This window comes from Podarcis raffonei, chromosome 14 (genome assembly GCF_027172205.1).
Source record: "Podarcis raffonei isolate rPodRaf1 chromosome 14, rPodRaf1.pri, whole genome shotgun sequence".
NCBI classification, from domain to species: Eukaryota; Metazoa; Chordata; class Lepidosauria; order Squamata; family Lacertidae; genus Podarcis; species Podarcis raffonei.
The window spans coordinates 32,592,176-32,608,117 of NC_070615.1; the positions used below are offsets into that span (position 1 = coordinate 32,592,176).

The 15,942-nt window shown below is 42.3% G+C and overlaps 1 protein-coding gene across 28 annotated transcripts in view; it reads right to left on the reverse strand.

Annotated features, from left to right (window-relative positions):
* RBFOX1 (RNA binding fox-1 homolog 1) overlaps nt 1-15,942 on the reverse strand; it is a 1,472,193-nt gene that overhangs the window by 55,976 nt on the left and 1,400,275 nt on the right. For 24 of the 28 annotated variants that reach the window (XM_053365865.1, XM_053365877.1, XM_053365871.1 and 21 more), the window contains 2 exons: nt 12,746-12,878; nt 5,585-5,624 (listed from right to left, as the gene is read on the reverse strand). In XM_053365865.1, the coding sequence (XP_053221840.1) occupies nt 5,585-5,624; nt 12,746-12,878 (173 nt within the window). The remainder of the gene's footprint in view (nt 1-5,584; nt 5,625-12,745; nt 12,879-15,942) is intronic. The other 4 variants (XM_053365879.1, XM_053365868.1, XM_053365873.1 and 1 more) reach the window with 1 other exon arrangement.

The window sequence follows — 15,942 nt, forward strand, 5'->3', positions numbered from 1 at the left end:
TCCAGAAAAGGAATCTTTCTCAGTCCTCTACCTGGACTGCACCTGGGGCCTTCAGCATGTGTTTGCGTGTGTTCCAACACCTCATATCGCAAAGCTGGCTTATCTCTGAGAAATGAGCTTTTGACATCTTTTCCAGCAAGTTGACCATTTCTGCCAGATCTCTTGTTTGCTTGTTCTTAGGCTCTGTTTTTCTGAATGTTTTCTCCTTAATACTTTTCACCCTGCATGTGATGTGTAAATCCACATGTGCCCATAACCACATCCTCCCTCTCTCTCTCTCTCTCTCTCTCTCTCTCTCTCTCTCTCTCTCTCACACACACACACACACACACAGTATTACTGTCTCTATTTCATGCTGTTCTTGTCCAAGCAACGTCTCTGCTGTCAGGTTTTTCTATTTCTTCCCTTCTCTTCACCACAGAGATTTGGTTTATTCCATTTAAAGCAGCTAACCGAGCCAGAGCTGGGTGGTAATCGATCTCGGAGCCAGTCAATATTTCAGGACTCTGTAGGGAACTAATAAATTCTGAATCACATATTTTCTCTCCCCCACACATCTAGATTTTATTCTCCTCAGCAAACAATGGAAAGGGGCAGAGTGAAAACAACCGTAGAGAGAAAATTGAGCTGTGGTCTAGGTGCTCTCCTTGAAGAAATATGAAAATACTCTGCGGAGCCCATCAAAGTTGAATCATGGCTTTCCATTTTTGTTCAGGCCTTCACTGGCAAGGAAAAGGAAGCTTCACATGAGCCATGATGAGGCAGAAAATTCTTACACAGAATAGAATCGCTCACATGCTGGACATTCCTTGAGATGCTTCAAATCATCAATCAATCCATTCATCTGTCAAATCAAGGGTACCAAAAAATGATAACCAGTTGTGGTTGGTAGCCATGGGGGCTGCTGGGCTAGAAGGCAGGGATACCCAAAAGTAAGTGGAACCAGAGCTCATGGCAGGCAGAGCCAACTAATTCTTGCTTTGTCCCCATCATCTTCCCTGTTGAGTTCTACAAGGGCGATGCTGATATTAAGGAGGAGGAAGTTTCTGTTAAGTATAATTGTTTAATTGTACATTGAAATGTAAAATAACTCTGAATGTGTATTGCTAAAGGGTTTATATTGGAAAATTATATTGAGCTAAACGAGGAGTTCTCAAAGTGCCACCAGGTTGTTAATTAACTGGTGGTGTATCTCTGCTCTCTCACATGCTGCTTTAACCTTAGATCACATGTATAAAGTTGAAAATCGCCATTTTGTGTGAATCTTTGCTCTCTGAAAGCCACCAAAGACAAAGGTGTGCTATTGACTGCTCTCCTGAAGAGAAATCAGGGCCAGGCTGAAATGGAGTCTGTGCAGAGAGAAAGACCTTTGATTTTAGGTCAGTTTGGAGTTGTTCCATATTTGTATGCTTGGACAAGCATTTAACATCAGGCAACTATCTAAATGTATCATTACTTGGTTTTTGTGTCAATCTGAAGAAAGTTCTGTTAGTAAAGTTTTGGAACCAAATATTTTGGTCTTGACAATTTTCTTCCCTAAGAGGAGTCAGTTTTTATTCACCCCATTGCTTCAAACTGCACAATATTAATATCTTCAATAGTTTCAGTATTAATATCTTCAAATGTTTAAAGGCATTGTGTACATTCGTGAGTGTAATAGTGCTCATTTCTCTTCATATAGACTTTTTGTATACAATTTTTCCTAACTGTATGCAATTCCTCTAATATGCATTTCTCTGTGTTATTTTCACTAATATATGAAATTTTATGTTCATTTTCTCCTCATATACTCATATAATCACTTCTTCTTTGCCAAGATAAAGGCGCAGGTTGTGAATAGGAGAGGCTGTTATGGAAAACATCCGCTATTGGTTTTGAGTGTTCAACAGAAGTGTTGGAAAACCTGACATGATTCTCAAGGTGAGTATGGGTGACTTGTCTTACATCACTAGGAAGAATTCCCAAACTTACTTTGATTTTTGCTTAGTGCAAAATACCTGCAGTAACTTCCTTTACTACAATAACTATCAAATGTGCTTCTAAATTACATTTGTTTTTACATTTCTGTGTTGCAAACAGCTACTTCAAATTGCATTTATTTCATTCATATATATATATATATATATATATATATATATATATATATATATATCAAAACTCCCTTTTACAAAAATAAGTCTTCATATCCCCTGGAAGCTAAGCTTCTCCTTCTTTTTGTCACTGAACATGCAAATGATTTCAGCTTAAATGTCTCAAAAGTAACATTGGTAATAAATAAAAATTATAGGTTTTCCCTTCCTCCAAGTACCACTTAATGAATTCTTAATGTTCATTCCAATTTAATGTAATCAATCTCTTGCTATACCAATGCTGATCATGCAACAGCAACACAATTAGGTTGCAGAAAGCTATACGTAGTGACAAAATGATGTTTAATTACCTCTGTTTTTAGGATTGATTGCTTAGTGATTGAAGGCTGTCATATATGATTAAGATCTGAAATTACAGTATGGTTTAAAGGTAAAGGTAAAGGACCCCTGACAGTTAAGTCCAGTCATGGACGACTGGGGTTGCGGTGCTCATCTCACTTTTCTGGCCGAGGGAGCCAACGTTTGTCCGCAGACAGTTTTCCCGGGTCATGTGGCCAGAGCCTTCCCGCCGGAGTGGTACCTATTTATCTACTTGCACTTTGTACTTTTGAACTGCTAGGTTGGCAGGAGCTGGGATAGAGCAACGGGAGCTCACCCCGTTGTGGGGATTCGAACCGCCAACCTTCTGATCGGCAAGCCCAAGGGTCAGTGGTTTACACCACAGTGCCACCCGCATCCCAGTATGGTTTAGGAGTAGCTTAATTCTTTATGGAATTATCAATGTACAAAGAGAGATTTTTAAAGTTTATTAAATGTTTTGGAAGACACAGAAGTTGTCATGAGCATTATCCAGTTCTGTTGCTCTCAAACACCCTAACTTTACACTTAAATCTCTGGTATTAAGGGTATGTATGCACTGCAAAAGCTTATGTGAAAGTTGCACAAGTCAGATCTAATAAACACAATTGTTACTTCGTATGAACTGTATCAGGCTATACCCAACACTTCCATGTTTCTGTTATGGGAGTCTCTCCTTTTCTCCTGCCCAGGAAAGCTTACTTTGGTCTTTTCATTCAGAAAGTCTTGATTAACTTCAAAGAAACCACAATATTTCCTAGTTTGCAGTCTGAAAACACCAATGGAAAGCAATCTTATGCTGCATCCACACAGCATTTATTTCCATTTCCCTGACTGTTAAATTCAGCATTCTATCTGAGTTTTCACACTACAGTGGTACCTCAGGTTACAGACACTTCAGGTTAACCGAGAAATAGTACCTCGGGTTAAGGACTTTACTTCAGTATGAGAACAGAAATCGTGCAGCAGCAGTGGGAGGCCCCATTAGCTAAAGTGGTACCTCAGGTTAAGAACAGTTTCAGGTTAAGAACGGACCTCCAGAACAAATTAAGTTCTTAACCCGAGGTACCACTGTACAGCAAAGCCACTTCTGAAAATCTAGCAGACTGTAACCTGTTTAGTGCTCATTTCCATGTTATCTGATTCCAGAAAGAAAAATAAATCCGGTTTCAGACCCCTTAATCTAGATAATCACAGGAGCAAAGTGACAAAATTTGGGGCAGTATTCTTTGGGGCATACAGTTCTTTCCTGCTGCTTTTCATGGGGGAATTATGGGGGAACAGAAGCACACATGTGTGGAAAGGGTGAGTGTCCAAAGATGTCCACTAGTCTGGATGAAATGTAGTGCGAAATGCCAACATATTGGTCAAAAGGCCACAGTTCCATAACATAACAGCTACTGCTGTGTGAAAGGAATACTAGAAAATGGGACAGAAGTGCTAGCATTATAATCAGGAAAACTAATGTCTGAATGCACCCTTATTCTGTTTCTCCCTCTTGAAGGACCCATACATACTGACCCAAAGATGCCCAGAGTGGCTGGGGCAAGCCAGCCAGATGTGTGGGGTATAAATAAGAAAATTATGATTATTACCCATTGGCTGTCAACTGGCTGTTCCAATGTATGATCAAGGAGCAACATGAATTTCCTCATTAAGAAGAGCCTGGCTGCTGAATCAGGCAAAAGGTCCTCCTAGTCCAACATCCTGGTCTTAAAATGGCCCATCAGATTACTGTTGTTGTTGTTGTTAATTTAAATTATGATTACCAGTGGCTTTTTACAGTAAAGTGTATTCAAGCAACTTGACAATGAAATACAGCATATAAAACAAATTAAAACCAGAGAGAATTAAAAGAAACCACCACCCTAACAAGACAAGCTATAGAATCATACTCATCCAACAATATATTAATAAAGGCCAAGTCCTAAAAGATGAGGAGTCAACATCAGTTAACTGATGGTTGGGGTAAACAAAAAAGTCTTAGCGTAGCACCTTAGAACTGACAGAGAAGCAGCAGGGGCATCTCCCTAGGAAGAGCATTCCATAGATAGTCATCACCAGGCATAGGCCTTGGCAATATGCCGCCCTGTGCAAGCCCATTTGATGCCTTCTCCCTAGCCTTCATGGCTCTGGCTTAAGTCAGGCTTTGGGAAGGAGGCACAATGCTCTGGCAGAGTCTAAGAGCCCTCCCACCTCCTTCCCAAAGCTTGGTAAGCACTTGCCTGGCTTTGAGAAGGATGCAGGTGGACTCTAGGACACTGATGCTCCATGAATTTGTCTAATCTCCTTTTAAAGCCATCCGCATTGGTAGCCGTCATGGCTTCTCACAGGAGCAAATTCCATAGTTTAACTATGCATTATGTGAAGAAGCCCATCCTTTCATCTCCCAACATTCAGTCTCATTGGATGACGCCATTGGAAGAGGAATGGACAGGGCAAGGATCTATTGCTAGAACTGATGGTGACTAAGAACTAGAAGACATAGAGGCTATGGAGGCCAACACTTTGGGGCAGTTGGTTGACCTATTGAACTGCCAAAACTGTATCTGTGGTTGCATGCAGGTCTGCAGAACATGTGAAACCAGATTCAAGGAAGGCACAAGACATACACATGATGAAGACAGTACAAGACTTCCACTGGTTGCTGGTATGATGGAAATCAGCAAATGGGAAATGGGATTTTCAGACACTTTGCTTCTGTGCCTTTAAGAGTATTCTGAGATGCAGGAATTTAGCAGGAGAAGCTTATTTTCCTGGTGTGTGGGTAAAGCAATGGGGACGGTGGAACTTCACCTGATTAATTTCCATGTTTTTGAATGGATAGGAGCCTTGTCAGCAGGAAAAGGTGACCATCACAGGTACAGATACACTCAGCGCCTCAGCGCACCTCCGTAAAGGTCATCAATGAATGAAACCAACCAAATGATGATAGATGTAATGAATATAGAGAGATTCCAAACAGAATGATCTCTCTTTATTTGCTGGTGCTTTTTTTAATTAATTAATATTCCTGTGATGGCAAAATGGATGAAACAGAGTCAAAGCTTCTGCAGCAAAACTCACAAAACAAATCAGCAAGTAAAAAATAAAGGTGACACCAGCAATGCACAGCATGCACATCAATAAATACTTACATAAATGTCTGCACCATAAAATCCATCCTGGTAAACAACACTGCAAGGATGCACACACAAAGAAGAACATCCATATTAGTGCATTTCCACATGCAAATACTACCAACCCCAGAACTCTCAAGGTTAGTCTCATCATGAGAAAAAAAACAAGAAATCATACCAAAATACACACACATACTACACACGGATACATACATACATACATACATACATACATACATACATACAGATAGATAAATTGATTTATATAAGTATATATAAATATGCTCAAGGTAGGACACTTCACATTAATTAAGGATGCTGGAGGGTCATTACTCCCCATCTATTACAGTGGTACCTCAGGTTACGAACTTAATTCATTCCAGAGGTCTGTTCTTAACCCAAAACCGTTCTTAACCTGAGGCGCACTTTCGCTAATGAGACCTCCTGCTGCCGCCACGCCACTGGCGTACGATTTCCATTCTCATCCTGGGGCAAAGTTCTCAACCCGAGGTACTACTTCCGGGTTAGCGGAATCTGTAACCCAAAGTGTTTGTAACCTGAGGTACCACTGTATAAGGAAAACTGTGCTCCTTAACATTTACCTGTATTTGGAACAGGATGAGCCTATCAGCTTAATCCCACATTCTGCCATCATATCCAACTTAGCTCTGAAACTAGTGAAAACTTATTTGTGATGGTCCTATGAACTGTGTATTATTTATATCTCTGAAGTATTTATAATTCACTCACCACCAAAAGGTGCCAGGCAGCAATATACACAGTTCAAAATTTGAAAACAACAATGCATTCACTAAAACAAAATGAGCACCTGTGGTCCATTCTCTTGATTCAGATGGCACAGAGATCTAGATCTGGGTGCCACCAGAGGTGGATTTAGGGGAGTATGACTGGTTTGCACTGGGTGCAGAGCCTCGGGGACACCGCAACTATTATCTAGAATGGAGTGTGAGAGGCAGGAGGAGGCACTGAATTTTGGCCTCACACAGGGCACCACTGAAATTTGAGACAAGGTGAAACACTCTGGAACCCCACAAGTCAGAGCTGAGGCAGAAATCACTCAGTGCCATTCTCTGAAAGCGCCATTGTAGCTAGGATTGGAATAACTGCTACACAGTGGCCCCAACAACCAGCCTTAGGGTGGTGCAGGAAGACATCATAGCCAACAGTATCAAAAGCTGCTGAGAGGTCAAGGAGAATCAAGAGCATTGCAGTCTCCTTGTCCCTCTCCTGACAATGGTCACCAATCAGGGCAGAAATTAGGGTAGAATCAAGGAAACCTATTTTGGAGCTAGTCGCATATAATGTCACTTAGATCAGATGTGGCTAACTTTTAGCTTGCTAGATGTTTGTTTTTGTTATTACATGCATATCCCTTCTCTCTCCCACCATGAAACTTAAGACAGTGTCAGCCTCCCTCGGTATCTGGGAAGGTGTGGGCAAGGGGGAGGGACAATGGTATGACTCCCCACCCAAGAGCTCTCCTTATATGCAAGCAATTGAGTTGCTAGGACACACACACACACGAGAGAGAGAGAGAGAGAGAGAGAGAGAGAGAGAGAGAGAGAAATGGGGTTGTTCATTTCACGTTAGCTTGTTTCCAGTGATGTTTTGAAATTTTTATTTTTTATTTTATTTTTGGGGGTTATGCTGAACATTTTATGGAGCGAAGGGTGGTGTAAAAGTGAAATAAAATATTTTGATAGTTCTCTCCCTCAAAACAATGGTTTTATTCATATGTAAATTTATACGGAAGTAATTTGATTATTAATTACCTGAATAAAAACTAAGACAATTGTTTTCCCCTCTTTACTTTCTTCATCAGTTATATGAATAACAAAACCAAACTGCATGTAGAGCTTTTGGCTTGCCTTAATCCAATTTCATCCACCCGACTTCCCAAAAGAAACCACACTCCAAAACATCACCAGGCTGAATGCATTGTCTAGATAAGTTTTTCACTAATGCTCTGCTAACACACACATAAAAAAATCTAAGAATTATCCACAGGAAAACACATTTTGCAGATTGAGGGGGAAAATTTCTGCCTTGAGTAGTCAGGATTTCAGGATATAGGATCTTGGGCCCCAAAGAAAAGGGGAGTAGAGATTGCTGATGCTCACTTATTTGTCCCATGTCATTCCAGTTACTATCACATATTCACTGATGCTTTTAGTTCACAAATAACATGTAACTGATTATGCCCCCTCCACATTTGCTTTGTGTTTCCTTTCTACTGAAATGAATGGTGCAGAATCACATAATAGCAATGTAATTATTTAAGTTATGTAATTGTGCCTCAGCAGAAAGCAAGACAAATAATGTAGTTTTTGGCAGAAGATGAACTGTAACGGAATGGAAACAGCGATGCATGCAACAAATGCAGGGCAGAATGGAAAATGATGCCATCTTACATCCTTGGCTGAGAGTGGAGTTTCAAGAAGTATGGCCACCAGTGCAAAAGAAAGCAGTGAAGGGCTGACTCTGGCCTTCTGCAGAGGCCCTGATTCTTTAGCAGAGGTACATGGTGCATCCACCAAGGAAGACCTTATTTGCACAAACATTGTAAATTTTAGAGCATTTTTTTTTTGGTGGGGGTGTCTTATGGTGTTTTTTGTTTTGTGCATTTGTTGGTTTTAAATCAATGGGTAGGCAAACTAAGGCCCGGGGGCCGGATCCGGCCCAGTCGCCTTCTAAATCCAGCCCGCAGATGGCCCATGAATCAGCATGTTTTTACATGAGTAGAATGTGTGCTTTTATTTAAAATGCATCTCTGGGTTCATTCATTCGTTCATCCCCCCCCCAAAGTATAGTCTGGCCCCCCACAAGGTCTGAGGGGCAGTGGACCGGCCCCCTGCTGAAGAAGTTTGCTGACTCCTGATTTATACTTTTGTTACATAGCCCTGAAAACTGTTAAGAAATCTTATAAATGAGGAATGGGTGGAACTTCAAACCTGGGGGACCAATTGTGGCCCTCAGCCCTCTCTATCCAGCCCTCAGCCTCCAGGTTATAGCCACTTCCCAGTCACACCGCAGTCCAGCCTGGCTGGAATGTGCCCTTGAATTCTAATGATGCCTCTTGCTTTCCTGGACAGAGCAGATGGAGAAGGCTGGTTGTGAGTGTGTGGGTGTGGAGAATATAGCTAGGCATAGAAAGATAACACTTATCTTAATTGCTCCATGTACTTTTGCATCTACACACACACACACACACACACACACACCCCACTGGCATGTGGACCCTGGAACATTGCCAAGAAGGGAATGGCCTTCAGCTCTTGGGCTTAGGAAGGTTTCTCCATCCATGCTTCAAAGCATTTAAATAAATCAAACAAAAGTCTGATGAGATGGACTTTCAGCTTGAAATGGGGTGAGGGTGGGGGAGATACATATGGGAGTTTTAAAAAATGCTGAGATATGTGTTTTTATGCTGTCTGCTTTCATGCTGCTCCCCTGTGTTTTATTGTTGATCTTCATATATGTTTAATTCACTTTTATTCTTGCTTGTAAGCTGCTTTGAGAACTCTCAAAGCAGATACCAATACTTAGAAAAATTAATAACACTGGAACACAGGAAAGTGCCTTCTACTTAAGTCAAGCTTTTGGTCCCCGTAGCTCAGTAGGGTCAACACTGACTGGCAGCAGCTCTCCAAGGTTTTAGACAGGAAAGCGTCACCTAGGCTTACCTGGAAATGGAAGAAACTGAGCTTCTGCATCCAAGTAATGTACATGACCTATAAGCTACATCTCTTTCCCTAAATTTTTGCTATAAGGAAAAGCTGTAGGCATTTGCAGCTCTTTCCCAGGTTGAGCGTTGTCTAGATAACTATGACTATTGACTTTCACCTCCCTCTCAGCTTTCCTATAATGCCATGGTCACTCATCCCAACAAGAAGGTTGGGAAGAAAAGAGACCAAAAGATTTTTGAAACTAGGGGCATCATTACAGATGCTTTCTGAAGTATTCTTCTTACCATGTGTGCAACTGACATGCCCAAAACTATAATTCTACAGTTTTGCAAGGGCGTAGTTGCCTTCTGATGCTTTTGAATTATGGTGCTGGAGGAGACTCTTGAGAGTCCCATGGACTGCAAGAAGATCAAACCTCTCCATTCTTAAGGAAATCAGCCCTGAGTGCTCACTGGAAGGACAAATCCTGAAGCTGAGGCTCCAATACTTTGGCCACCTCATGAGAAGAGAAGACTCCCTGGAAAAGACCCTGATGTTGGGAAAGATTGAGGGCACAAGGAGAAGGGGACGTCAGAGGACGAGATGGTTGGACAGTGTTCTCGAAGCTACCAGCATGAGTTTGATCAAACTGCGGGAGGCAGTGGAAGACAGGAGGGCCTGGCGTGCTCTGGTCCATGGAGTCACGAAAAGTCAGACACGACTAAACGACTAAACGACAACAAGTTGCCTGGAAGTTTAGCATAGCTCTGCTTCTACAAGGGTATCCAATCTGCATATGGAGTGTCTTTAGTGCACCTTGTCCTAAGCACCCATTTCTTAGCACAGTCATTCTTTAAGCTGCCCCAAACCAGAATTGCAATGCTGACTTTATCACTGTTAACAGAAAAATTGCAACAGGGAGGAAAATATGTGATGGAGTGTGAAGTTCTGAAAACAACATATTGTATATTATGTAATTATATTTTGCAACTGTTTCCAACATTTCATCAAATATTGCTTTCTCAGTATAGTAATCGCCCATCTGTTCTCCATTTGCTAAAATGGTTTCCCCATATCTCAAGATGACTATTACGACGTTTTTTTCCTTTCCTAGGAGAAAGTTTTAAGAATTGGTAGTTGGGAAGGTTTAAACTCTCCAAGTCAATTTTTAAAAAAACTCGCACCACTATTCCTTCTGAAGATAAGCAGAAAATATACTGATGGTGCTTAATAAGACCTCATAAATGAGATACAGGAGACCAAATCAAAAAAATTTCTGGATTGCTTTATTTGATGTTTAACTGTGTTGTAAATTGCTTCTAATTTTTTTATTAAAAATATAAAGTGCTATAGAAATGAAGAAAATAATAATAATAATAGTGATAATAATAGTAATAATAAATAAAGCACAGACTTTGCATGCAGAAGGTCCCAGGTTCATTCCACAGCATCTCCAGGTAGGCTTGGGAGAGGCCCTTACTTAAATATTGGAGAGCAGCTGCCAGTCAGTATAAACAATATTGATTCTAGCTGGACCTGTGGTCAGACTCAGTATAAGGCAGCTTACTATGCTCCTGTACAGTGGTACCTCGGGATGCGAACGGGATCCGTTCCGGAGCCCTGTTCGCATCCCAAATGGAACGCAAGATGCGACAGCGCGTCTGTGCGGGTCACGTTTCGCCGCTTCCGCGCATGACGTCATTTTGAGTGTCTGCGCATGCGTGAGTGGCAAAACCTGGGAGTAATGCGCTCCGTTACTTCTGGGTTGCCGCGGAGCGCAACTCGAACACACTCAACCCGAAGCACATTCAACTCGAAGTATGACTGTATTCCTCTTCCTCCCCACTCACCCACACACTGCTTGTGACCATAAACAGAGCTAGCTTCTCTGACACCCGGAGCGGTGCACATGCTGTGCACCCAGGAGTGGGGCTAGCCGCCTGCGGGGGTGGGGCTAGCATCCCAGGGGGGGTGCTGCCAGGAGCAGCAGAGCTAGTGTCCCAGGGGGCCGGGGTGGCAATGTCACCCCCCTCAGAGATGACACCCGGGGCAGAACGCACCCACCGCACCCCCTTCCTCTGCCAGTGCTAGTGACAGCTACTTTTGAGTTCAAATCAAACTTCTATAGGAAGTAGCTTTTCTTACTTTTGAAAGCTGACCATGAAGCTCAGAACATTGACCTTCCAGCTTTAGCTGAACCCAGGAGCAGCTGTCACGAGCTGCAGACAAAATGCAATGATGGGGATGCAGCTGGATGCACCACTTGTAGATGCCTCATCCTGAATCAGACCAAGGGGCCATGTACCTCAACAATGTCCCCATTGACTGGCAGTGGTTCTCTTAAGGTTCCAGGCAGGAGATATTCCTAGCTTTATCTGGATATGCTGGGAGTTGTACCTGGAACCTTCTGAATTCAAAGCAGATGCTCTATCACTGAGCTATGACTTTTCCTAGAAGCTGTCTTATACTGAGTCAGATAAGTTACTCATCTAGCTAAGTAATGTCTACAGTGACTGACAGTGGCTGTCCAGGGCTTGAGACAGGTACCGCTCCCACCTTTGTAGAGAGATGTCCAGGATTTACCCAAAACGTAATCATTGCGTCAAGTAGCCATTGATAGCTCTATCACCTAAGAATTTGTCTAATAGTATTTTGAAGCCATCCAAATTGTTTCCCCTCTTAACACCAGTAATGAGTGGTGAGGGCTTGTAGATCTACATAAATAGGTCCCAACATTCTGTCACACACTACTGTGACCAAGAACCAGAACACAGAGTGGGACCACTTAAATGGCAGAAAATTAAATGTGCCTTTTGAGGACTCTGCGTAAAATTTGCCTCCTGCATCCCTAACAGTGTGTCTGCATGTTGGAATATATTGTCCTCCCCCCCTGCCCAGATCTTTTGCAGGGTACAAACTCTGTACACACACACACACATTTTGCTGCTAATATCAAAAACACTAATAATAAATCAAAGCCCTTAGGGTTGTGAGTCAACTTTCACTTCGGTGGATTCCACCCCTCTGCCCCGCAAAAAAAAAGATTTAAAGTGTTATTCAACCTTCTCACTAACCAGATGTTTGCAATCATCCAAAAATACATCTCTACCTCTGTGAGTTTTCCCTTTCCTTAACTTCTCTCTCTCTTTTTTCCCACCAGCGTTCCTTCTCAAGGCGAATTTGCATAACAACATGGGACGCGCAAAATGCTTTAAAGCTCCCAACCATGACAGTGCAAATTACTATCATTTGTCAGCCCTGTGCGCAAGGTGCTCCACTTCAGGCAACGGAGATGGGTGGCATGCTGCGTGGTGTGTGTGTGTGTGTGTGTGTGTGTAGAGATGGCATCATCATGCATAGCACTCACAAATGCTCAGTTGCCCCTCTCTCTCTCTCTCTCTCTCTCTCTCTCTCTCCTTTTCTGGGGAGGTGGCAATGGAGGGCAGGAGAAGGCAGCACCAATGGCCAAAAGGAGTCCCAAGGGTCTACTTACCCGCCATAAGCCGGGATGGGAGGAGGGGGTGCTGCGGCACGAAATGTGTTGTAGACGGTGCGGCCTCTGCCTCTGAGATGTGCTCCTCTGTATGCGGCGGCAGCAGTAGCGGCAGGGTATGGGAAACCCGGCACTGGAGGGAAAGGCAAATCAGAAAGGAAGAGAATAAACAGAGAGTTGGAAGGAACCCCGAGGGTCAGCTGGTCCAACCCTCTGAAATGCAAGAACATCCATCCTTCAGTTCTGTGTCACCAAAAAGAGAAAGAGCCTTAGCTCATTCAGAACTGGAAGGCTATAGTCCAGTGGTTAGAGCATCTGCCTTGCATGCAGAAAGTCCCAGGTTTAATTCTAAGCATCTCCAGATAGAACTAGGAAAGACTCGCTTTCTGAAACCCATGGAGAGCCACTGACAGTCAGTGTAGAGAACACTGAGCTATAAATAAATTAAAAAGTTAAAAAATTGTCCAGTAGAGACAAACTAAGTTTGTTCTGAATATAAGCTTTCATGCGCATGCACACTTCTTCAGATACCTACCTTATACCCAGAACAAACTTAGTTGGTCTCTAAGGTGCTACTGGACAATTTTTTAATTTTTTAATTTATTTCGACTGCGTCAGACCAACACGGCTACCTACCTAAATCTGATTCAGTATAAGGCAGCTGGCCAGGTTCCTAGATGCACTCGTATATAAATCTCCAACTGGTACTTGCTTAGAGGGATGAGACCAGAGCTGAATTTGCGAGGAAGTTTATTCCATTTTCCCAGCGTTTCCCTAACTCTTAACATCCGCGTTATATTTGATCTTTCACATGACGTAAAAGTCACTTTTGGAAAACTAATGGAATAGAGAACATTTCCATTTTATTTCAGGTGGGGATGGGGGGGGGGGCATCCATCTGCAGCCCCCTTAAGCCAGAAAATCAAAAGAATAAAGTGACAAAATTAGGGGCGGCACACCACCGTACAGTTCTTCCCTGCTGTTTTCACGGAGGAATTATGGGAGGACGGCAGCAGGACTGTGTGGAAAGGGTGAGGAGGTAGCAATATTGTTGGATGACATTTGTCCTTGTGCCATACCACACCCACTTGTGTGAAAGAAATTTAGTGTGATATGCTGTTATATCGGTCCAAAAGCCACAATTATATAATGCAACAGGTGCTGCAGTGTGAAAGGAAATTAGAAAATGGGACAGATTCCCCACATCTGAATGTACCCGAGGTCATAAAGTGTGTGTGTGGGGGGGGGGACCTCAGTTATATCAAGTTAGGCTCTTATCTGTTGTAGCAGGAACTAGGGATGAGGGAGCAATACGCTTTCCCCTTCACATTCTAATTCACACTTCTAGAAACTCTGCTCAAACAGAAATACTGGAATCGTATCCTGAAAAATTTGCACTCCTCTGAATTTATATGCATATGCCAACCCCCCCAAAGATACAAAAATCATATTAGGGAAATGGCTTTCAGAAATCGTGTATATTAGGAGAAATATGCTCCAAAGTATTCTTTCATAAGTCCCCCGCTCCCATGCTTTTTATATGGCAAAGTGATTTAAAACTGCTGAACTGAATTTAAAATGGGGTGTGTGTGTGACAAACTGAGAGAAACCAAAATAAACATTCACCCATCTTTAGCAGAGGTACTGCTGCTCTACATAAGTTAGAACAGGGGTGGATAACATGGGGCCCTGCGAAGTGGTGGTTTGTGGCCACTGAAACTGGTAGGGCAGCAGGCAGGAAGGCCAACAGTAGGTGGCGCCAGAGCCAACAACCAGGAGAACCCACCAACCCTAGTTTTGTCCCAATCCTCTTCCTTGCTATGTTCTCCAAGGGCAACACTGAGACTAAGGGTTTTTAAATGTAGTTTCTTTTCTCATTAATTGGTTGAGACTGTTCAGGAAAAATGCGGGAGGAATTTCTAGCACCACACTGGTCTATATAATCACAGAGTTTGAATGAGCCAATGGAGACAGGGCTTTGCAACAAAGACCTTTTAGCCACATTCACACCAGACATTTAAAGCACTATGATTCCACTTTAAACTATTATGGCTTCCCCCAAAATAATTCTGGGAGCTGTAGTTTGTTAAAGGTGATGAGCACAGTTTCAGAGACCCCTACACCTGTCCCAGAGCCACAGTTTTAAGAGGTGTTTAACTATCAATCCCTCTTCACAAGGAACTCTGGGAATTGCAGCTCTATGGTGGAATTAGGGGTCCGCTAACAACTCTCAACACCATTAACAAAATACTTCCCAGAATTCTTTTGAAGAAATCCTGACTGTTTAAAATGGCACCATAGTGCTTTAAACGTATGGTATGAATGTGGCCATTGAGTATTTCACAAAAGGAGAGCTTACCACTGTGCTCACACCTGAACTGCAAACAAGCGCCAATTCATCCCAAGTAATATTAATAAATAGCTAATTTTATTCCCATTCGTTTTCTTATTAAATGAGATAAAAATTGTGTGGAAGGCTATCAGATGGCATATTTTAACACACATGAGTTTGGCGGGGGGACCCGAAATGCAGAATGAAGGATGTTTATCTCTCAACATCAGAAATTCCCCTAGATGAGATGTGCATTATAAACTGTATATTTAAGTTTTGAAGCTCAGGGATAGATGACAAAGTCGCAGATGCAAAACCCAACAGGGGGGCAGATTTCCCCATCAAAGCCATAAAAACATACAGCCCTTTTAATGGCCAATTATTCCTTGCATCCCAGCTCTAATTTGGATTTGCATAAGAGCGCCATATGCCAAAAGAAAGGTGCGCCGTCAAAATGGATGAATGAATCTCTCTTCTCATTACTCTGCCTCTCTTCTCCCCATGCATCAACCCCTGTGACAACTTCCCATCATGAGTCTTGTGATACTTCCTTCAGGAAAGCATGTGACTTAAGTTTGCAATGGAAGGATGGGGAACCTATGGGTTTGATGAAGGAGAAATCCCATTTTCTTTGCTTTTTAGTGAGAAACCACCTAATTTGCATTTCTAGAGTCAATAAGGGAACCAAAACACAACTAGCTTTTGAAATCTGCCTTTCTCTGAATTTTGTGAACTAGTTTTCCAACCAATGTAAGCATACATTTTCTTAATTAGAAAAAGTTATGATTATATTTGGAAAATTTGCTTGCCAAAGTGTTTATGTTGGTAAAAATGATGGGTGTGCATATGGAGAAATTTGCATTAA